The 23087-nt window shown below is 55.4% G+C and overlaps 1 protein-coding gene across 1 annotated transcript; it reads right to left on the reverse strand.

Moving 5' to 3' along the window:
- Positions 1 to 52: 52 nt before the first annotated feature.
- Positions 53 to 21077, reverse strand: CSNK2A1 (casein kinase 2 alpha 1). The gene is made up of 13 exons (XM_066978288.1): positions 20941 to 21077; positions 9748 to 9958; positions 8591 to 8702; positions 7590 to 7691; positions 7133 to 7183; positions 6511 to 6570; positions 5758 to 5841; positions 5271 to 5381; positions 4357 to 4458; positions 3672 to 3772; positions 2813 to 2961; positions 1919 to 2005; positions 53 to 1422 (listed from the first exon to the last, which is right to left on the reverse strand). The coding sequence occupies exons 2-13, from the start codon at positions 9846 to 9848 to the stop codon at positions 1307 to 1309; spliced, it is 1176 nt and encodes a 391-aa protein (XP_066834389.1). The 5' UTR covers positions 9849 to 9958; positions 20941 to 21077; the 3' UTR covers positions 53 to 1306.
- Positions 21078 to 23087: the final 2010 nt, after the last annotated feature.

The raw sequence follows: 23087 nt of genomic DNA on the forward strand, positions 1-23087 counted from the left end.
GTGACAGAACCCGCCCGGTGCGCCCCCGAGACAGGGAGCCGCCAATCTAACCTCGATAAATAAAACCAAATGTTTATTTACACCAAAATTCCAACACTGGATCTTTCACATATGAAGGACAAAGGATATATATACACAGCGGGGCTGGAACGGGGGGCTCGCGGGGCGCTGAGGGACCGCCGCGGGCACCGGCGGCTGCTGGCTCCTTCCCCGGGGCACCGTGAGGGGACCGAGGGGACCGAGATGGGGGTCGAGGGGGGACCGAGGGCACCGGCGTCCTCCGCACATGGCACGCGAGGGAGGGGACCGGGCCGGGATGGGGCGAAGAGGTGGCTGGCTTGTATCTGACTTGGCGCAACCCTGGGGTTTTCCAGCTCTTAAGTAGCCAGCGGCTCGGAACCTATATAAACGATTTAAAAACACAATAGCCGAGAACAAACTGAGATCCAAGCCGAGCAAGGGCAGGAAAAGCCCTCGGCGAGAAAGGAGCTGAGCAGAGCACAGCCTCCTCCCCGGGAGCACCTTCGCCAGGAGGTGGAGATCAGTTAACTTCAAGTCGGATCAGTAACTTCGTGTTTTAGCAACTCCGTGTTTTAGCAACTTCATGGTTTAAGACTAGAATTACATGCAAGGGGGTGAGTCGGCATTGTGGTTGGCTCCCGAGGAGACATGATTCAAGCGAAAGAGGGTTTTAGACATTATCTGCGCTTCTTTTAAATTCAGACCACCTCTCCCTACTGGGGGCGTCTCCTCAGCGCGCCCCGGCTGAGGCGACCGCAGGCTGCGGGGTGCGTTAAGAATCCCCCTCCCCTGCCTCGTGGAGACCTGGGGCGGGGGTCTCTGGAGAACAGCACGATCCCCCCAGGGCGTAGGCTCATGGAGGAGTAACAATGGTGGGAACGTGAAGAGATTTCCAGCAGGATGCAAGAGAGCTTGGAAATGCTGTTGATTCGTCTTTGTTCTTAAATGAAGAGTACTCTTTTTTTTTTTTTGTGGGGTGGGGGGTGGGGGGGGTGGGGTGGGAAACTGTCCAAGAAATATTCCATCTGTAGGTATTTTCAGGGAATCCCCTGAGTTACGAAAAGTTCAAGTAAAAAAAAAAAAAGAAAAAAATCAGCCTATAATAATTTTGTATATAATGACTGAACTACTATAAATCCACAAGCAACAGTTCAGACACGGTGCCTCCAAAGCGTTCATCCCCTCCCTTCCCCTGCCAGGCACGAGCTGCGTCCTGAGGAGAGGCGGAGGGGGAAACCTCTTCCCCACCTGACTCAGCCCAGGCAGCAGGAGACAGAGCCCATCACTACTGCTGAGCGCCGGCAGCAGCTGGAACGGGCATCCCCAGCGTGGTGGTGGCAGAAATGACGGGTGAGCCTGCTAGAGGTCCAAGGGGTGAAGGTGTTGGCACTGAAGAAATCCCTGAAACAGAGACAGGTAAGCAAGAATTAGAGGGAAAGCGGTGCATCGCTACTGAGGACGGCTCAGCTTCCCAAAGGCTGCTAGCTTTGTAGGTCGGTTTGGTGGCACTTTGTCGTATTTTCAGAGCTTCCAAAATAAGCTGACATGAAAGATCTTTTACTGCTCTCTGCAGCTCAGATTTGTATATGGTCAAGTGTCACAAAGGGCAGACGTGGCCCTGCGTGGCAGGATTGCTGTCCTTCAAACTCCTGCCAGAACATCCACCTGCAAAGCACTTTTTACAAGCAAGACCAGAAAAGCAGGTCAGGCTGCAGCGAGGCCTCATTTCTCTCTCCCACCTGCTTCTTCATGGCCCTCCTTGCCCTCGTCATCAGTCCCAGGAGAAGACCGAATGCCCCACCTGCAGAACTCACCCTCTTGGATCCTTACATCCACACAGCTCGTACAAAACACTTTAACACACCACGCACCAGGAAGAGTCAATGGCAGAACTGACCTGACATCATACTCGCACTGCTGACAGGAGTGCTGCCACCCGGCATGTTGGAGGAGCTCATCCGAGCCTGGTCTTTCACAATGGGATCTAGGAAGAGCACACTACCCTTAGGCGCCGCGTTGACAGACAGCAGGTGAAGCACGCTGCCCGTGAGCTCGGCGCACAGCCAGTGCTGGCAAGCTGCCTACATCAAATAACCCCAACCGTCATCAACCCCTTCCCACCTCCCAAAACTGCTGGAGCAGGTGAGGGAATTCCAGGTGTGTCCTTCCCCATACTGAGCTCAGTACAACCTGCATCTGTACTTAGACAAATTTAGCTGTTTCTCCAACTCTCACTTTAAAAGCTTTCAGCTGAACTGAGCAAGCGTTCATATTTGCGTTGTTATGCAGCTGTTCCCAGAAACCTACATCTTGAGATTTGTGAGAAATCGGCGAACATTTAAACACCTTTACTAGTGAAAGTTTCATTTTTGCATGCAAAAGCAAGACCTCAATACACCATTCACTAAGATACGTATTTAGCAACAAAATGAGTTAAAAGGGCCTGTTTTTCAAACCAGAGCTACCTGGTTTTATCAAACACAGGAGTCGGTGTACCAGACACCTGCTGAAATTACCATGGGTTTAGCACCAGAGTTTTTAACACCGTGCTGCTGATTCACTGGCCTGACACAGACACATCACAGTTTCCTCAGCAGCTGCAGGTGGCAGTGGCCTACTTTACCCACCACAGAAACAAGTAGTTTCAGCTCCATCACAATTATTTGCAAAGACCAGGCTTATCACGTTGCCCTTCTTCGCTCTTGTCTGTGCAACCTACTGGAACGGAGACTTCCCAGAGGCAGAGGAAGAACTGTTTGGACAGCAGATGACCGTAAGAGTGGGTACTTACAGAAGTAGGGGTGTTCCATGGCTTCTCTTGCTGTGAGTCGTGACTGGTGATCATATCGCAACAGCTTATCTAAGAAATCCAGAGCTTCTGGGCTCACCAGATGCTGGTTCTCACTATGAACAAAGCGCTCCCATCGCTTACGGGAGTGTCTGCAGAGAATAAAAAAGCAGATACACAAATGAAACCGGGCAGAGGACATCAACGCCAGACTTCACTTTTGAAAAGCAAGGACCGCAATAGATGCCCATCTCCCAGCTGGGGTGCTGCTCGGTGTGGCAGCAAGGGGGCAGAGCCACGCAAAAGCAGAGCAGAAGTACACTGTGTCACCACGCGGCGGCACAGCTGCCATGCCTGTGGCAGCACAGGAAAGCCAAGTTTAGAACGAATTTATAAGCCTGAACTCTCAGGTTCTGCTCTTCTCTCATACCCCCCAACATTTGTTCCTTGTAGTTTTGGCACGTGTCACAAGTGAAATAAGTCTGAGGAAAAAGATACAGAAATGCTAGCAGCAGCAACCGGCTTTCTGTACTGCAGCCCTGAGAAACATGAGTCTCTCTTATTTTTCTGCTACAATTCTGAAGGTAGCGTTTGCTCGTCATGCTTTATACTCTGGCAGTTCATTTATTACCTAGATGATATTTAAAAATCTTTCCTCAAGTGCAGCTGCAGCTAAAGGCCCAGAGGAAGCACTGGCAAAAGGGATTGAAGGCACAAAGTAACAGGCCTTTAGAGTCCTGGCTCCAAGTTCTCCCTTAAGCAGAAGGTTTTTTTTTTACTTCAAGCTCTGCTGACAAAGCAGTACACGTCCAGGTCTACGAAGAACTCACAAGCATTTAGGCTACTTCAGAATTTGGCTCACCTGCCCAGGATGTCATTGAAACGTGGATCCAGTTCGACGTTGTATTTGTCAATGTAGTCATAGAGGTCTTCTGTTCCCAGCACTTTGGCTATCCTCACCAGCTAGGAACAAACAGAAAAGTAAGTCACTGCTGTGAGGGAATGGCAATGCCAGAGCCAGCATAAAGACGCTGCAGCGCATTCCCCTGGAGCTTGAATGTGATCTCAGTGGTCCCAGCCAGCAGCCACGGGGCCATCTCATGGCTCCGACTGCTCCAGCAAAGCAGTCACAGGCACCAGAAACACGTCTCCGCTCAGCTGGGGCTCAGTAAGCCAAGGCAGCCTGGAGGGAGCTGCGTACTCTGAACACTAAGGCTTAGAAGATGGATAGGACAGGAGCTTTCCACATATTATATATCCTCAGGAAGCAGCAGATCTACATACCAGAACGCACCAGCCTTAACATAACTAAGGCCATAACTTTTCCAGATACCTACCGAGTTCATAAATACAAAGCACTATAAATCTATTTCTATTTACTGGGTTAGATAATATCGCACGCTTTTAAGAAGGAATGTGGCTTCAAACCGAGCAAAGAAGTCATTAGAGAAATACTTAAATTCTTCTTTGGATCCCCTTGATAGAAGCATGAGCAGAAAACCTTCCTCGTGTTAAGAGAACAGAGATTGTATATGACCAGCTCTCACCTGATCATAGTTGTCATGGCCATGGAAAAATGGCTCCTTTCGGAATATCATACTAGCCAACATGCAACCCAAGCTCCACATATCCAGACTGTAATCATACATCTGTACAAAACCAGAAGGACAATTCAATTTCTAATGAATTAAGCAGAAAAGACTTCCAATACTAACAGCGCCCCCCTTCCTCCCTCCCCAGCGGTACAAACACGGCCACGTTACACTGGGAACAGACTGAAACATGTTTATCGCTAGACCTCTGCTCGGCTCACTTTTCCCGTCACTCAAACTGGGATTACAGCAATTAGCAGAACCACAGGTATCCTATTCCCATCCTTCTCCGTAAAGATATCGGAGACCCAGTGCCTCTTTCTACTTTCACTGCAGCCTTCAATGTTACCAGTCACGGAGAGACACGGCTTGAGAAGGGAAGCCTAATGGCAAGCAACAGAAAGTGCTGACTCCACAAGGTCCGCGAGCAGACAGCGAAGTGCCTTCGTTCAGCACCAGCACGATCTGAAGCCTGCATTGACATTTCCAGCCCACAGCATTTCCACAATGCAAACTGCCATCAGATTATGGGATGTTTTTATAGCTTTAGAAGTTCACACAGCAATAGCTATTCTCACGAGGACTTTGTTTCATTTCTGTAACTTGCTGCAAAAGCAGCCTTGAAAAAAAAAAAATCCAACAATTGTATTCCAGGATCCATGACAACAGTTCTGCAGCTCTTCCTCAGGTCCTCAGATAACTCACTGGTTTCTTTAATCAGTGCCTTTAAAGCCACTGCTTTTTAAATGTATTTTAGAATAGACCATCTTTAGTTGCAGGTCTCTAAGTATCTGAATTTCTCATTCACTACCTTGAAATGGCATGGGCTTTCTGTACACACATCAGTGATAAATGCTGGTAATTCTTACCTGATAATCTACCAGGAGTTCAGGTCCTTTGAAATATCTGGAAGCCACTCTGACATTATACTCTTGGCCAGGGTGATAGAATTCAGCCAAACCCCAGTCTATTAGTCTAAGCTAGAAACAGTAGAAAACAAACAAAAAAATGGCTTAAGGGATGCACCAGCTCTCCATTTGCCGAACCGCACTACAAGTGGGTTTAGCTGGAAGCTTCATTTTTACAAGCGTTCTATTTTCGGTTACTTTGAAGCAGATTGGAATCTCTCTTTAGGTATTCTCCCCACACGAACATCAACTGGTCTAAATAAAATTCCTCTCCTTACCAACCCTCTTGAAACACATAACCCATTACAGGATTTCATTTAATTTTTTTTTCACATGATAGAAACGCAGTTTCCCTCGAATTTGTCTGCTAGTACCTCTACACAGCAGTACCCAAAATGAATCCCTGGTCTCCCAAGGGAAAAAGCAGGACCCCTCCCTGCCCCGTTACCTTTCTGTGCTCATGATCAATCATGACGTTGTGAGGTTTCACATCTCTGTGCATGATTCCCATGCTATGGCAGTAATCTAGAGCCTGTAAGTGAAAGCAACGTACTCTGGAATAGCAAGAACCTTGCAAGTTCAATCATATTCAGAAGTGAATGTTCCACACATATCAAGGCTAACTAGGTAGCAAGACTCTGCTGCCCAGCGTTACATCCTTGACTAGACTCACAGACCACAGGCAACACCTCAAGAGCCCCCTCTCAAAATTAAGCACCAGGAACAGAAGTGTTTGGCTTCGCCTCATGCACTTGCTCATAAAAATGGAATTCCAGAGTCTCTAAGAGCAGAGTTACTGGGCCCTACTGATCAAAAAAAGCATCCCTTCCCCAGACTCCTAAGAGGAAAATAATTGCTTCAGAAGAACGAATACACCTGACTCACACGACATTAAAGCAAAAAAAAAAAAAACAAACCAGCCAGTTACAGATTACAGTTTTCAGAGGCTTTTGATTTAGGATCCAGAGTTATCTCAGTGTATCCAAACAACAATTTCCTATCCTCAAAAGAGGACTAGAATTTGTTGCAGAAGCAAGGCTAAACTACTGATATTTGACTCGATGTAGATTGTTCCATGCAATTCTTCCATAGGCTTTCTCTCCCCTTTCCCCCATTAGTGTGACAAGACAACCATCTCTATAGGATTTGCTGAGTACAAATCCTCAAAACAAACTGTTGAAGCAGCAAAACACCAACTTACCTTCAAAATCTCATACATGTAGAATCGAATATCATAATCTGTTAATGTCTGGTATAATTGCTGTGGGAAACAAACACATTACATCAGCGTTCAGCACTGAAGACAAACACCACGTCCGTGCCAATCCAGAAAAACCCAGCCCTGTTCTCTGCTGCTGCAGCCCTCCAAACCCACTTGAATGACCAGTAAACAGTTCCCAAGCTACCCTGATCCCACAGACGTTCAGTCTGTTCCTCTCTCCTTACATATCACATACGCAGCTTACTTGCATGAGGCACTATGCCTGCAGACTGGGGCTCAAAAAGACCAAGGGTGCTCTCAGCTGGAGTAAAGCTACGACAGGCACCGATGGGCCTTGAGGTAACAGGAATTTGCTCCCAAGGTTACAATACCACTTGGAATCTGGATTCTCATCTTGTAACTTCTGTGGCAAAACGGTGCTACGGGACTAATTACAAACTTACTTTACTTCCCAAGTAAATCCATCTTTAAAGACAGCTGGCATGTCGGAAGGAAGTGAACAAATAACTTCCCTGCCCGCTATGTACTTGCCCCTTCCCAGAACAAGATTACAAGCGGCTTTCGAATGGAAAACATTAGAGGTGCACAACCCATACCGTACCTTAAAGTCTGTGTTGTTTACATGTTCAAAAACCAAAGCAGGGGTCCGAGACTGAAACAGAAAAAAGCGTAAAGTCTTGTTGAGATAAATTGCTTTCGTTTAGGATAATTAAATCATTTTTACTTTAAACCCCCCCCTCTGCCTCAGACATGGCTGCAATTGCCCTCAGATAGGGGGGAACGGAGCCAAAGCCTGCAGCCCGCTGCAGTACTCCTGTAGAACAAATTAACATGTCTCAGCTCTGTGGTACCTCCTCCTTACAGAGCGAGGGGCTGAAGTGACCCGCAGGGGAGGGGCCTCTACAAGAAGTTAATCAGATTAAGAGGTGATATGATTACGGGATTCAAAAGCACGATTTAAGAGCAGGAGAAAACAAAAAGCCAAATCAGAGCTGAAGCCAAACACAGCAACTTCACCCATGACCCCAAGGAACCCGTTGAGTTCCTTCCATACTCACCACAGGGTCTTTTACTATATCTGCAAGAGTGATTATATTGGGACCGCCTCGCAAGTTTTCTAAGATCTTGATTTCACGCTTGATTTTCTTCTTTTTAACAGGCTGAAGAATAAAAACCCAAAGCATAAGACAAAGCGTCCCAGTAACGCGAGGCAAATAGCTCAACATCTAGATGGCAAAGGTATGGGACTGCAAGTTAGCAAAGTACATCAGAAGCTTTGCAAATTAAGTTCAAACAGTTGGACTTGCTTGTTACGGGACTATGCATCGTTCCAGTACGGGCTCAAGCATCTGCAGTCTCCTAATGATACATTCTTGACAGCCACAAGCATCAGTTTCATGTGAAAAGGGTTATGAATTTGGCTTTTTTTTTTTAATAAAGAAAAGTTGTCTGAACATGATCCAATAGTCAAAAGCTTGTTAACTGGCGTGTGGTAAACATGTAACTCTGAGAAGTCCACCAGCTATCTGAGGGCCACTAAACGAAGGCATTTCACCAATCACGTCTGTGGAACAACCAGTTTCCAGGAGACCCTAACTCAGTCTGGAAAGACATTACAACTACAGCGGAACATGCAAAGCAGAAATGAAAAATTTAAGGTTAGCAGTCAGTGAATTTAATCGCTGGCTTTAAAGGACAACGATCCCGTTAGCTCCATCCACCTGAAAGCACGCCAGGGCGCTGGTGGTTAGAGGAGGTGAGAATTCTCTAGTCAGCTGTTGAAGTCTTTTCTAGCTCCAAGTAAAAATGTGTTCCACATCAGGGCTTCTTTACGATAAAGGGTAATTCCTTGCAGGCAGAAATTTAACTCGGTAACGAAGCACAGGGTTTCTTATTAGGAGGTTAAAATAACAGCCCATTTCACTGAATGAGGCTCCAAAGCCAGACTTTAAGGATTTCAGTTTTAGAAACATAAAAGCATTTTACACTAAATGCTGCGTTTTCTGACCTCCCCATCACCTCAAGACAGATTCCACATTTTGCCCAAATCCCTGCTCACCTTAAGAATTTTAACAACTACTTTTTCATTATTTGTAATGTTGATGGCTTCAAATACTTCACTGTATTTGCCTCGGCCTAATTTTCGAACTAGCTGGTAGTCATCTTGATTTCTGTGGAGACAAAAAGGTACAGTTCCAAAGAGTTGGGTCATTTCCATCAGAGTTTACACGGCACTCCTCAACGCTACACCCCTGACTCACCTTGCAGACGAGGTGGCCTAGCAAGCACCTGAAATCTGAATGTGATGATTAAGAATTAAGAAACAGGGAGCTTCTCTTTGCCCAAGTCAGATTCGATCCTGAAACTGTTTTTTGCAGTAAGCGACACGAGCCCATCTGCATTTCAGCAAACGTGAGCCATGCCTTTCGATCTATAGATTCGGAAGCTACGTTTTCTCTAACGTGACGTTAAAATATCAATAAAGCCATTAAGACCAAAACTTCAGGGCTGGCCCATTTAAAAAGAGACTAGGCACGAGGCACCACTTATGCTCAGACGACAGCACGCATTTCAGGAAACTGGAACTGCAGCAAAGCTGAGGGCAGGCCTCAGCCTGAGCCCTGCTATACAAAGCAGGAACACAGAGCTATGAAGCTGGCACCGCTGCCATCTGATTCTTGGACGGTTTAGTCATGAGATCAATTTAGACAACTCCTTCCTTCAAGGAGGAGCGTACGCGTCTTTTGTAGTCACTTGCAGAGAGCAGAGCAACAAGTCACAAAACAACATGTACCTATTTCAGTTTGCTGCGTCTCTTCACTCCTCCAAGTCAGAAACATCTTTTCACTTCTTTTTGGCCCTGCACCCAGGACCATTTAGCGTGTTTCAGGTAAAAAAAAAAGATTTCCTTCCCTCTGGAAGGAGACGTTTCCTGGCTACCTGGCAAAAACTCCTCAAACCAAACTCTTAAGGGAGACGCTAAAAATGTTCCTCCACTGCTGGGGATTTAAAATTTTGACAAGAAACAACACTTTCAGGTACACAAGAGGTTATTCTACCATTTCTGTGATCCCACAGCTGTGATCCGAACACGTGCCACGCGCACACAACATCTGCCAAAGAGCACGGAAGAGCCTAACGCAGCACAGGTGTCAGGGCTCCCCTGGCACCACGACGGCAGATCCCACCAGGATCCATCCCAGCCCCGGGACTTACCCCCACTCAACAACATGCGACTCGTAGTCCCAGTACTCCCGGGGTCTGTGTGTGTTCACATCCGTGTAAACCCTGGCCCTGCTCGGCACGGGTCCCGACATATCAGACAGGTTGGCAGGTGGAAGGGAGGAGATGTCTGAAATCAGAGGCTACCCGAACTCCGAGGTTGGACAGAGGATAAAGGCCTCGGACAGGCCTCGGATTCTTCCAGCTGCAGAGAGAAAATAAACCAAAGGTTAAAATCTCAAGATACTATAAAAATAGTTAAGTTAATCATTAAAAGCTGTTGAAAAGGAGAAGCTGGAGCCTAGCCCCGGGGCCTGGAATCGTCTGTCAGGCCCTGGAAGCCGTTTGCCTACTCTCCCTCACACAGCACAGGACCGCTTGGCCCGCCTAAGAGAAGTCACACCCCGCGCGCACCTCGCGGCTTTCGGTACCGAGTTTCCAGCTTATGGCTGCAGAGATAACTTCCCAAAGGGGAAGGAACGCGGCGAGCTCCGTATCAGCGGAGGGCCTCCTCCCCTCGGCTCCGCGGCGGGGGCAGCTCCTCCTGCAGCCTCTGCCAGCAGCGCGTGGAGCAGAACCTCCGCGACCCGCGCCTCTTGCAAGGCGCTAACCGTCGACGCTGCGAACAGCTGACAGATTTACAAGGTCACCCGTGCGACCTAAATTAAGCGCATCCCGAAGTTTCAATTTCTGGAAGCACCAGTTCTCATTTAAAGCAGAACCCTGGGACTCGCAATTCAGAAGGACCTCATCAGAGCAGTTTTTATTGCTCTGCCTCACATACACAAAACCGGCTTCAGAAACACCAAACTTCGCTTCCCTGCTGCCCCCACGTTCGGTTTTTGTTAAAATTCAACCATCGGAGCTCAGGACGCTGGGAAGATCTCACCGAGGCCAGTCGTTACAAACCGTTCGGGGCCTGAAGACGCTCGGAGGACTTTTTGGCAGAGGCAGCCAGGAGCTGTGCTGGTGCTGGGCACCAACCGTGGCCCCAGCCTCCCGCGTTCGAGGAAATCCAACCATCCAAGAGGACGGCAGCACCTGGGCTGGGTTACTTTAGCCAAACACTGGAAGAATTCTGCTGCAAATGTCTGGTGGTGTCCCTTTACATTCTGCTTGTCCAAAGGGCTCAGCAAGCTCCTCCACTTCTTCCTTCAGACATGATTTTAGCAAACCTCCCGTTAAGCTTTACCATTACTGTGACTAATTGAAACAACTAAGAAGGAAGTCCTTGTATGTCAAAGAAACACTCCAGTTTGTGGCTATTTAAGACAACGGAAACGCGCTGTAAGGACACCAGTCACAGACCAGCTCTCTGCTGGGCCCCCCCGACACCGGGCTGGTATCGATTCCCTCACCCAGTGATCTTGGGAAGCTTACTTAAACTTTTACTTCCCTTAAAGAGGGATCATGGTCAACAACTGGGTTCCTCAGTAAAAACAAACTCATCGGTGCAGGGATGAAGCTCCTCTGCGGAGCACGCCGCGTTCTCAGGGCCTGGTGAAGGCCTAATGCTAATATCTGCTAATATTACCCAACACTAGAAAGCACAGATATTGTGGTGGCGTAACAGTATTCAGTCAAGAATCACGGCTCCCGTATCAAAACCCAGTTGTTGAGACTCTGGCCCTGCCATCTAAGCCTCCTAGTTTTCATAAATCCAGCCTACCTACCAAAAGCACACTTGCCATCACTGCTAAATTCAATAAAGCCCGCTGAAAACCTCATGCAAGATGTCTGATTTTTTTTTTTACTACGTTGTAAGCAGGCAGCGGACAGCCCCGCATTTCGACAAACGCTGCTGAGCGCTCTGACCTCATACCAGAGGCGCTGCCCTGCCCAAAAGCAGGGCCTTCGCACCCCATAAATCCTCCACCGCAAGTGAAAGCTGACAAACTCGTAAAACATTTAAATACGAGAACGTCAGCTTCCAAATTCACTCGTGAGGAAGGAAGCCGCGCTGCGGCGTGGAAGAGCTCCGGTTGCGGCGCCTTGCAGGGCCTACAGGGCCGTGCCTGGAGGAGGGCGCGCGGGGGGGGGCAGCGCTGGAACTGAAAGAAGCGGGGATGATTTGCTGTGCCGATCCCATCCCCTCGCAGAAACACGCAGCCGCTACCCTGCGGGAGGAAGTAATAGCACCATTAATCAGAAATTAATCAGAAAGACCTAGAAATCTACTCGGAGCGGTTCGTTTAGGCTGTCGGGACGCATTGCGCAAGAAGAAAATTCCAGAAGGAGAATCCCGCTGGCGGCAGCTTCCTGACGTTCCCTTCAGTGCCTGCTGCAAGGACCCCAGCGAGAGCTGCTGGCCACGAGGGCAGGGGGCGACCCGGGGGCACGACTCTGACGTCCCTCCCCATTTCACACTGCTCCCCCAGCAGCCGGTCCCACATTCGGACGCGGAACCATTCGCATTTCTCTTTCTGGCATGGACTAAGCCTCCTCTAGTGGCACGAACGCTGGCAACACGGGTCGTTTTTTGACCCAGCGACACGCGAGTCTTTCGAGGGTGGCTCCGGGTGGGCAGGGCAGCAGGAATCCAGCCCCGGGGGCACGAAGGGGCACGAAGGGACCCGGCGCTGCTCCCCAGTCCGCAGCAGGGACGGGACCGGCCTCAGCGCAGCGACGCACGGGATGCTTCAGCCAGGTGTTGGGTAAGCACAGAACACGAAATATTACTAAAAAAATCAACTCCCAAAGCGTAATTCCCCTAACAAAACGCACGTTTCCGAAGATCAGGCAGCAATCGCCCCAGACCTCACACCACGTGTCCACAACTCGGGAGGGCAGCAGAAGGGGCACCTTTACCAGAACGCGCTCAGCGCCACGCGGCCCGATTTCAACATTTCATCGCGTTTTCGTTTCTCCTCATCCCTTGCGCTTCCAGCGGGACACCCACTTGCTGACTTCACCTGCCCGGTACTCCTCGCGGGGGAACTAACAGAGGCCACGCGCGCCTAAGATGACTTGGCAGTTTTAACTTCTCAGCGTGATTCGGTACCAAGAAAGCACACGACTGCTCCACATCATTCAGCTGAAAAAGATCATTGTTTCAGCAGGGGAAAAAAAAGAGAAATCAATCTCATTATCTAAAGATAGATCAAACTTCAGAGCGGATATTTTCTTGTCATGTAGCTGCAGCCTAGCACAAGCTCCGTGCTGTAACAGACAGCTCAGAGAGGTTTTTTTCAGGAAATCATCGACTGGGGCTTCTAAGAATGGCACGCAACGCCCGTGAAGGCAGGTATCGTCGTCTGCTGCTCCTGACGTGGAAAGAGGAAAGAATCTGCAGAGAGAACTTGGTTTCAAAGCAGTTACTTACACGCACAAACTTCCTCACCCGAGAACTTTTCACTTCGTATACTCAAGCCGCTAAGGAATCGATTCGTATTTTGCTTTCACTGCCCCTCAGGAGGAATGATTTTGTAGCGGATCCAAGCTCTTTGAGATAAGGGACAAATGAGGACAAATAACAGGTACAGGTGCGGTCACGCAATGCCAGGTTAGCTCGCAGTTTTCAGGCCGAAAAATCTACAGTGTGAGTGGCAATCACGCCTAAACGAAACGAGCGTCCTGAGCACATTACAGGGTGAGCTGTGCTACCGCGGTCGGAAGCCTAAGAGAAGAGGTCGCTTCTTAATTCCCGCATAAACGACAGCATCACGGGATAACTTACGGCGGGAGGGACTGCCCCAAGCAGTCCAGGCACAGCAGATCGGGTTGCCACGTCCCGCACCTCCAAGGCTGGAGGCTCCGCAGCCTCCCTGGGCAACCCACTGCAGGATGCGACCGTGCTCACCAGGGAAAATACAAAACCCCGCATCCGATCTGAATCCCTCATCGCCCTGTGGCACTCCCGCGCTGTGCTGCGAAGCGCTGCCACCAGCTCCCACCTCCACCGCTAGCTGTGCTCTCCAGGCCGAGGCATTCCTTTCAGAAGCAAAGAACCCGTGACAAAACCAGCCCGAACGCTCCCCCCGCAGCACCGGGCCCGGCTCCGCGCTGGCCCCACGGCAGCTGCAGCGCTGGGGAGCAACTCCAGCAGCTCGGTACCCGCTGCGCCTGGCCGGGAGCCGTCCTGCCACCAGTCCCGTGCTGCACCCACACACGGCCCAAGTGCCACCAGCCGGCTGCCTGCAGCTGGCATCGCTGCCAGGAGATGCCCCAACATTTGGGGTGACACAGAGAAGCACCCGAGGCTCAGGAGAACACAACGCGCCTCTGAAAAAACGTCCTCTCTCCGGCAAAGCTGAAGCGCTCAGCTAAGAAACAGGACCACGAGTGCTAAGGCAGGGAGCAGCGAGGAGGACAAAGCCCTCAGTCACCCGCCCGGCACCCGCCGCTCGATGCCAGGGTGCGCCCGCGCTGGGGCAGAGGGCAGCTCCTCTGCTCGGGGCGATGCCCCCGAACACACCGCCGGGCGGCGTCCTGGCGGCAGCTCTGCTGCACGAACCCGCGCAGGAGGTGCGGTGGCTGCTGTAACGCTCAGACCTGCCCTGAGAAATGCCTCTAAGTATCAGCGTAAGCTCGTCACCAGCCGCGGCCGCGGCAGACGGACCACGGACGGACAGCAGCCGGTTCATTCTGAGCAGAACTACAGCAGGCAGCCCGGAACCGAGGGGGCGTTCCTGCCCTCCGTCCCCAGCTACAGCGAGACCTCGCCTTTCGCAGAAAACGGCCCAAACCCAACCTCAGAAATCAGAAGCGCACAAGGTGCTTTGTTGGTGGGGGCACATCCCGGCTGTCAGCCACGCTGCCTGCAGTTTGCCTTCGCGCAGCCCCGCCGATCCCTTGCCTACGAAGCCGCCCAGGGCTGGCGCGCTCGCTCCCGCAGCGTTCGGAGGACATCTCATGCCGGGCAGGTGCTACTGGAATTAAAAGCTCAGGACGTGCTTCAACGCTACAGTGCAGCCGACTGGCAGCCGGCAGCGAGCAAATCCTGCGGTAACTCTAAAGGAAGAAGCGACAGTAACCGACTTCACAACAAGCACGTGCTCCACCTCGCAACAGAAATCTAATTCCTGCGTTTTCCTAACACTGGAACTGCAGCAATACGAGCACGGAGCAGATGACCTCCAGAAGTCCCTCGCAGCCTATATTTTTCTACGATTTTATAGCTGAAATAGAAACAAGCCTGGATTAACAGAACTGACATTTTACATCCTTTCCCGAAACCCATTTACCTACTAAAGGGACAGCATCGATTGAGAAGCAGATTTTAAAACCTAACAGAGTTGAAAAAAAGCTGAGGTTTGAAACCAAACTTTTCTCTTGATATTTCCTGGAACACCGCTGTCTGCTTGAACTGCATTTTTCCACCAAAATTTTTTTCCAGATTTCTTTTAAATAGCTGGCTGTGTCCGGCTGTGGAGAAATAATAAAGGCTGATGCATAAAGACCTCGAACGTTCCCTTAAAAAAGGAAACAGAAAGAGTTGTTACTGAATTCAAAGTAAGACATGACCAGCCATTGGGGAAAAGAGCTGACAGGCTGAGAAACATCTTGGAGTAATTCCGTACTAGCGAGCTCCTAAAATTGAGCGTGGTGCTTCCTTTACCCACGTTTCTAATTCCTCCCCCGAACTCCCCGCAGCGCCTGCCAACAAAGAAGTCGCCCCTTGCAAGGGGGGGGGCCACGAGCTAACGGGAGTCACAGGACCACGAAAACATTTTCACTTTAACTCCACGTTTGACGGTAAGGCCACAGCCCCGGGCAAAACTCGACTCTGCCGCCTCGCAAACCTTGCAAGCGGCGCCTGTCGTGCCTGGCGCGCCGCGGGCTGCCCCACAGCAGCTCCGTGCCCGCGCTGTCCCCGCAGCAGCTCAGCCACAGCCTTCCTTCCCGTTCCGAGCTCTAACAGCTCCCTTCCAGAGGAGCTCGCACGGATCCTCCGCCGGTTCCCAGAATCCCGGCCTAGCTGGACAACCGTCCTTACATTTACAGAGCTCCAGTGCTGGCGGCTGCTCGAGTACCTGGGCCAGGCAGCCGGGATTCCCTCCAGCAACAGGAGGCTGCCAGGGACTGGAACGTTCCTCGCCGCATCTCCTAGGGGTCACACAGAATAGCTGGTCAGCTCCGAAACTCCTCTCCTCCCGCCCTCCCATAAAATCACGGCCTCTCCCTCGTATCCAAGCAGCCAGCCTAGCTCTCGGACCCGGGGAAAGCTTTCCCTGACACACCACCGCCGAGGCTTGTCTGGAATGGGTCGCAGCAGCCGGCGACGCCGGTGGGACACCGAGGCCCTTGCGGCTCCCAGGCCCCTCAGAGCAGGGGGTATCGGCACTGCCACCACGTCAGATTCGGGCCGCAATCAAATAAAAACGGCTGAAAGGCCAACCGGGAACAGCCAACAAATAAAAACGGCATAGCCACGAACGGCCAAATGGTGCCGCCGGCAATCCTCTGCCCTCGGGGGCGCCACCCGGGGCAGGCAGAGCCGCGCTCCGTCCCCTGGGGGTGACAGCCAGGGTGCTGTGCCCTGCGGGGAGCACGGCGAAGGCGGCGAGGCAGGGCACGGGGCTCCTGAGAGCAGCCCCGAGAAACGTCTCGTTAGCCTCGACCACGCCAAAGCCAGACGGCTCGCGAGGACTCGAGTGCGGAGCGACGTGAGCCTCTTTCTTCTCAGCACACTGCTAAAAACCAGAGCTCCCACCGCTGGGGCTCGGGACGGCTTTTTCCAAGCAGAATTACCGAGCCCACCCTTTGTGGGATGCCGGCAGCCCCGGGCAGCTCCTCCCGAAAGCTCAGGACGGGGAACGTTGCAGCGTCACCGCAGGCTCTTCGCAGCTGACGTCGGGTCAACCGGCAGCACCCTCTGGAAAGTTCTACCTCCATAATTAGCGCTAAGCGAGGCAGTTGTTTTCCTCCCTAATTAGCACGCGGAGTTCCGACTGCTCCATCGCCCAGCTGAGCGACCCCCCGCGGCTGACGTGCGGGGTGTGACGGAGCTGGAGGGCAAAACGGAGCCGGGTCGCTTGTCTTTAACCACCCTGACCCTGCAACTCCCAGAGGCAGGAGAGGTTCTGGAGGCCGGAGGATAAACGGCTGTGGCGCGTGGAACTTCTTCAGGAAATCCTGGGGTCAGCTGCCCCCACCACGCAGGCAGCGCTTTGTGGACCGTCTCCGCAGCTCTGACGGGCTCAGGACGAGAGGCGCGGGGCAGCCCCCATCCGAGGGCAGAGCTGCCGCCACCGGGCTCCGGGAACTCGGAGCGAGGCGCACCTGGCTACGGCTGCTCCCAAAACCCGCCGGGGAACACTTCTCTGAGGGCGGAAACCTGCCTCCATCACGCACCGGCTCTGAGGCAGCACGCCCTTCGTCGCTCAGCAGGGACACGAGAGCCGAACCCACCCTGGCCGTGCCAAGCCAAGCCAAGCACGAGGCTGCCCGCCTCTGCCCGCCTCTGCCTGCCTCCGTCCGCTGGTCTTCGCCCCTTGGAATCGCCCAGAGAAGCTACCGGGCGGCATTAAGAGGTGGCTTAGGAGGAGGATGCGTCTCCGCGCCCTGCTGGACGCACCCACGCCTTCCAAAATGCTCAAACTTGCAGCTTTTAATTTATAAGTCGGTCGATGCTGATGGAGACTCTGCCCAACTTCATCAGTGGGCAAGGAGAGCTCCCCTCCTCCCGGCAGGTAACCGGGCCGGGGTAACCTGCACGAGGTGAGGCTGAGGCGTCACAGCCCAGCGCTCGCAGCCAGAGAGAGAAACCTCTGTCAAAGCCCGCAAGAAAGTGAGCGGCGCGGGAGCTCTCCCTTTTCTGTGCAGGAGGTCCCTTTGCGCTGATCCACCTCCGGCACGCGAAGAACGAAGACGCCCCGGCGGCTCCGCGCGCAGGAGGATTTCTGGGGGGGGGGGGGGGGGGGGGGGGGGAGGTCTCCAAAACACGGTGAGACCTCCCCCACCCCGCAAGGGCAAGATCCCGCACAGAATTCCCTGCTGACGCCGCGCTGCCCGCGCCTAAAACCAACACGGCTGCCCGGCCCCTGGGCAGGCGTGCGCGCAGAGGTCTGCTCCTCCACAAACAGCAGCGCTGGTTTTCCAGCCCCACGCTGCAGCACCCGAGGGCACGGCCACGTCCCACCCCAGCCCACGACTTCCCACCTCCATCCGCGCGCCTTTACCGGCCACTACCGGCGAGCAACAGCCAGAGCGTAACCCAGGCGCCGGGTTAAGCACCTCCACGGCCTGCTTTACACAGCGCCTGCCTGCGAGCGGTAATGTTTCATAAAAAAAAATGAGAAATCAGTCCTGAGGTCATAACCTACCTCTCAAACAAATCAATTCTGTGGAAAATTACTGAAATCCTACCCTTCCCAGCAGGAGCCTGGCCCAGTGCTGCTCTGTGTCCGCACGGAGCTCCGAGGTGTCCCCTCTGCTCCTCAGCTCCCCGAAGCAGCAGCACCGCAGGGACAGCGAAGCCACCTGTGCCAACGAAACTGCCCAGAGCGGCCTGGACGAGGCAGCAGGCACAGGGCAGGCTCGCTTCGGGGCTCCTCTGACCGACAGCGGAGATCCTCGACCCGCTGCCCCTACGGCCGCATCGACAACCCCATTTCTCCTCGATGCTTCTGCTGGCGGACGGCTCTGGCACCTCGGCGGAGTCCAAGACCCGGGCTGGGAGACGCGCTGCCCTCAGCGCCAGAACCGACGGCTCCGGCGGCCGCAGTCTCCTCTTCAAAGCAGGTTTCCTGGATCCAAAGGAGATGGCCCGTGCTGCAATCGGGTTCTGTCAATTCCAGGCAAGTCAACTCTTGGAAACCCCTGGAAGGAGATGTCCAAGCTCAGGAGAATTATCCAAGAGTCGTCTTGCAACCAAAAGCAGAGAAGGTTTTGCAGCCAGCCCAAGGCACAGCAGCCCCTGCTGACCCTAAAACCCGTGGGGTTATTCTCTCAGGACCCTCACAGGACATGAAAACCCAAGCTGGTTTGGGTTTTCTCACCCCTACAGACCCCAAGCGCGATGCCTCGAGGTACGCGGCTCAGAAGTGCCAACCCGCGGAGGCGACGGGTCCGGTAACCCAGAAATAATCCCTGCCTGGCCAGAAACGTGACACAAATTAATCCAGCGCCACAATGTCACCCATCTGCTTCTGTCCCTTTGCCTCAGAGGACGCCAGGAAGAGAAAATGAGTCCTGTGTGGAGGGAACGCAGCAAAACCTCCGGCAGAAGGCCACCGCCGTTCAACAAACTGGGAGAAGTCACCTGAGGTGGTGAGGGGGACGGGGAGAAGTGGTTTCTTTCTCTGTCGCCCCACCAATCTGGTGTCACCTTTCGCTGCCCCGACTTCCCCAAATTCCTCCCACGAACCTGTTCCACACCCCCTCAGCGGCGCTACCTCGAAACCCCCCGAAATCCCACCAGGGCAGCCATTCTGCCTCCCCCCCTTCGGGAAGCGGCGCTCACACCCTGGCCGATCCCCGCTCGCTGGCTTCCACCACCCCTGGCTTTGCGTCGCCTCTCATCAAGCAAACGAGCATCACCACCCCCCCCCCCCCCACGAGGCCCAACCCCGGGACATTTCACAGAACATCCCCCGGTCCGGTTTCCTTCGCGTTTGCCAGAACTCGGTGCCGACGTCCCCGTCCCTCTCGTGCGGAGCCGTACCCCCCCCCCCCCCCCGGGTGCCCACTTCTCCATCCCTCCCCGAGCACGAACTCCGCCGCTTTCTGCACCGTGCCCACGCCGCCAGCACACGGGGCGAGCGGTTCTTCTGTCCCTGCATGCCCCACAGCCCAGCCCGTGCTGGCGGCCGCGTCCGACACCCAAGGCCGACCCGGCGCCAACGCCAGCCCCGCACGAAGCCCAGTATTTCGAGCAACCGTCGCGCTTCTGAGAGGAGCAAGCCTCCTGAGCGCCACGAGCTGCCGCCTGCCCCGACGCCTCCCTGGGCCCCCAAAGCCCCCCCCCACAGACGGTGCTGCCACCCCCAGTGGGGGCCGACTCCAAATCCGCCCAACCGAGCTCGCAGGCAGGTTACGAGGCACGCCGAGGCCCAAACTCACGTGGGCCAGGGGATGGCGGGCGGAGCTCGCAGCGCACCCCCCCCCCCTTCCAACGGGGCCCCTCCGAGCCCCCCAGCCCCGCACAGAGGGTGGCTCTGCTCACCAGCACCGCCTCAGCACCCGCAGAAGGGACGTGCGGGCCCTCGCGGGCTCTGCCTCGACCCAACCGCTGCCGTCAGCAGAAAAACGCAGCGGCGGCCGGGTGTTTATAACCCAAACTTTATTGGCCGGACCCGAAGCCCCGGGTAAGGAAGAATAATCTGCCGAACGGCACGCACGGGGTTTCATAATCTTATCTGCCCTTTCGTTTACAAGGCGTATTTCACCAGCTGCCGCACACAGCCTGCTGCCCCGGGGCGCAACACGCTGAATTACACCGGGGGGGGGGGGGGGACACTGACCACCCCCGGGGTATTTAGGAGGGGGGCGAGCGCGAGATCGCCTCCCACCCGGCAGCCCCAGGCCTCTCCTCGCCTCTCGACTTGGGGAAAAAAGGGGGGGGCCCTACCGGGGGCAGGCAGGGGAGGGGAAGCCCTAAGGGTGAGGAGCACCCGCCCCACCTAAGCGGGCCCCCTCGGACACGGCCGGGGGAGGGGAAGACCGCCTGCCCACGGGGCTGGGGCCTCCCTGTGCGGCTGGGGGGAGCCCCCAGTGGGGGTAACCCCATGGTCGGCCCCATAGCCTGCCATACAGGCGGCCCCACAGCTGGCCCTACAGCCGGCCCAATAGATTGCCCTACAACCTACTCATAGGCAGCCCCACAGCCGGCCCCACAGCCTGCCTCACAGGCAACCCTACAACCGGCCCCGTGGGCGACCCCATAGGCGGCCCCACAGCCTGCCCTACAACCAGCCCCATGGGCAGCCCCCGGCCGGCCCCACTCCCCCGGGGCCCTCAGCCCCTCCCGGAGCAGCCCCCTTCCCCCCCCCCCCCCCCCAAACCTCCCCCGTTTCCCCCAACCCCCCCCCCCCCCCCCCCACCACCTCCGTGCCGGCCCCACAGCGCGGCCCCCCTCCTCTGAGGGGCGTCCCCGGGCCCGGCCCCACGGCGCGGCCCAAGCGGGGCGCGGAGCTCGGCGGCGGCTCCTACCCCCCCCCCCGCCGTGGGGACCCCTCTGGGGAAGGTCAGGGGATGCCGCCGAGCCCCCTCGGGGCCGTGCCGGGCCTCAGCGGACCCCGCCGGTACCTGCCGGAGCCGCCGCCGCCGCCGCCCGCCGGGCGCACACAGACAATATGGCGGAGGCACAAGGCTCGGCCGCCAGCCGCAGGGACCAGAGCGAGGCGCGCCGGAAGCGGAAACCGCGACGTGCCGCGGGAAGGAGGGGTGTGTGGGGAGGGGAGGGAGGCGGCGCGCATGCGCGGAGCGGGGGGAGGGAGGGCGGCGCGCCGCGGGGGGTTGTGGGGGTTGTAGTTCTGAGGGGGGGTGAAGGGGGGGGGGGGAACGGGGAGGCCTAGCGGGGAGGCCGGGGTGCGGGGCAGAGCCCAGCCGGGGGTAGCCCGGGAGGGGCCGGGGGGGGGAGGCAGGGTACGGGAGGCCTCGGCCGGAGGAGGAGGAGGAGGAGGAGAGGCGGAGGCCTGGCTATGAGGCGCGGCCTGTGCGCGGGACCCGCCGCCAGGGGGCAACTGCGGCCCGTGACGGGGTCGGCGGCGGCCTGAGGGGGGCCCAGGAACGGCCTCGGCCCTGCCCCGGTCCCGGTCCCGGCCTCCAGGGCAGCCCCGGGCCGTGCCGGGCGGCGAAGGGAACCGGCGGGAGGCGGCCCCGGACCGGGCGGCTGCAGGACGCGGGCAGCCGGCTCCGGGCGGCCGCCCCGGGAGCCCCGAGCCCGGCCCGGGTTGGGCCCTGGTGGGGTGCTGGGCCCCGGGCCGCGGCCCTTCCCCGAGGGCTGCCCGGAGCCGGGCATCTGCCGGCCGGTCTGCTGCGGGCTGAGCCGTGGGGAGGCCCTGGGGGGGACACAGAGTCCCAGTGTCACAAAATCACAGAGTCACAAAATCACAGAGTCACAGAATCCCAAAATCCCAGAATGACAGAATGACAAAATCACAGAATCCCAGTGTCACGGAATCACAGAACCGCAGAAACACAGAATCACAGAATCACAAAATCCCGAATCCCAGAATCACAAAATCCTGGAATCCCAGAATCCCAGAATGACAGAATGACAGAATCCCAGAACCACAGAATCACGTAATCACAGAAACACGGAATGACAGAATCCTAGAATCACAGAGTCACAGAATCCCCAAATCACAAAATCCCAAATCCCAGAACCACAGAACCACAGAATCGCAGTCACAGAATCACAGTATGACAGAATCCCAAAATCCCAGAATCCCAGAACCACAGAACCACAGAATCCCAGCACCACAGAATCCCAGAACCACCTAGGTCAGAGGAGACCTCCAAGCTCACCCAGTCCAACTCCGACCTAACGCCACCAACTCCTCCACACGTTAAAACTCAGCCAGGGCCCCTCCGAAACCATGCCGAGACCCCCCCACACACACCCCTGCCCACGTAGGGCTGTGCCCCAGCTCGTGTCACCCGCGTGGGGACGCGTGGCCTCGTGCTGGCGCACACCCTGCTGTGGAGGCCGGGCTCTGGCCAAGCACCGCGGCCCGCCTGGAACCAGCAGCCATCCCGCGGGGAAGAGGGGCTCGTGCTGAGCCACGTTCACAGCCCCCTGCCCGCAGGAACCTGCCCGGCCCTGCCCGGAGCCCACGTGCCCGAGCCCCCGCGGCCTCGTGGCTGTGCTGCACGCGTGTGTGTCCCTCCCTCCCCGCGTGTGTCCCTCCCTGCGTGGGAGCCTCACCCGCGGGAGGAGCCGCCGGCGGCCGCCTGCCCGAGTCCCACAGCCCCCCTCACCCCGGGTCACTCCCATTAGGTAAAGGAGCAGCTCGTCTTGGCGGGGGTATCTCCCTCTTGTGCTTTCCTTGTATTGTACGGGCCTGGGTCATCGAGGAAATCTTACGGGTCCTTCTGCTGCCGAGTGGTCACTGGGGAAGCCCGGCCCCCTTCCCCCCATTGTCAGCGGCCGGGCTGTATCCTCGCTCCGAGCCCCGGCCCCTAAAAATAGCTCTTTGTCAGGCGATTGTTCCGACACCTTCGCGGCCGCATTGACGTGGGCCGGAGCGGGACAGAGATGGGGTAGGTGGAGGGGAAGGGCTGGAGGTCCCCCCTGGGACCGCTCCGAGTATTCGCCACTGATAACAGCTCCAGTTGGGGGGGGGGGGGGAAATGGGCTCCAGGCACGCGTGGCTCCGTGCCGAAGGCCTCCCCGCACGCCGCTGCCCGCTGGTCACCTCTTCCCCACCTGCCCCCGGCCCCGTTTTGGG

The sequence above is a fragment of the Anser cygnoides genome, chromosome 16 (genome assembly GCF_040182565.1).
Source record: "Anser cygnoides isolate HZ-2024a breed goose chromosome 16, Taihu_goose_T2T_genome, whole genome shotgun sequence".
Classification (NCBI taxonomy): Eukaryota; Metazoa; Chordata; class Aves; order Anseriformes; family Anatidae; genus Anser; species Anser cygnoides.

Coding starts and splice junctions, on each gene's coding strand:
- CSNK2A1 (XM_066978288.1), bottom strand. CDS start 9,848: ATGTCGGGACCCGTGCCGAGCAGGGCCAGGGTTTACACGGATGTGAAC. Junction 2,006..2,812: donor CATGGAACACCCCTACTTCT/GTAAGTACCCAC, acceptor TGCTCTTCCTAG/ATCCCATTGTGAAAGACCAG. Junction 1,423..1,918: donor CAGTGCGAGTATGATGTCAG/GTCAGTTCTGCC, acceptor TCTCTGTTTCAG/GGATTTCTTCAGTGCCAACA.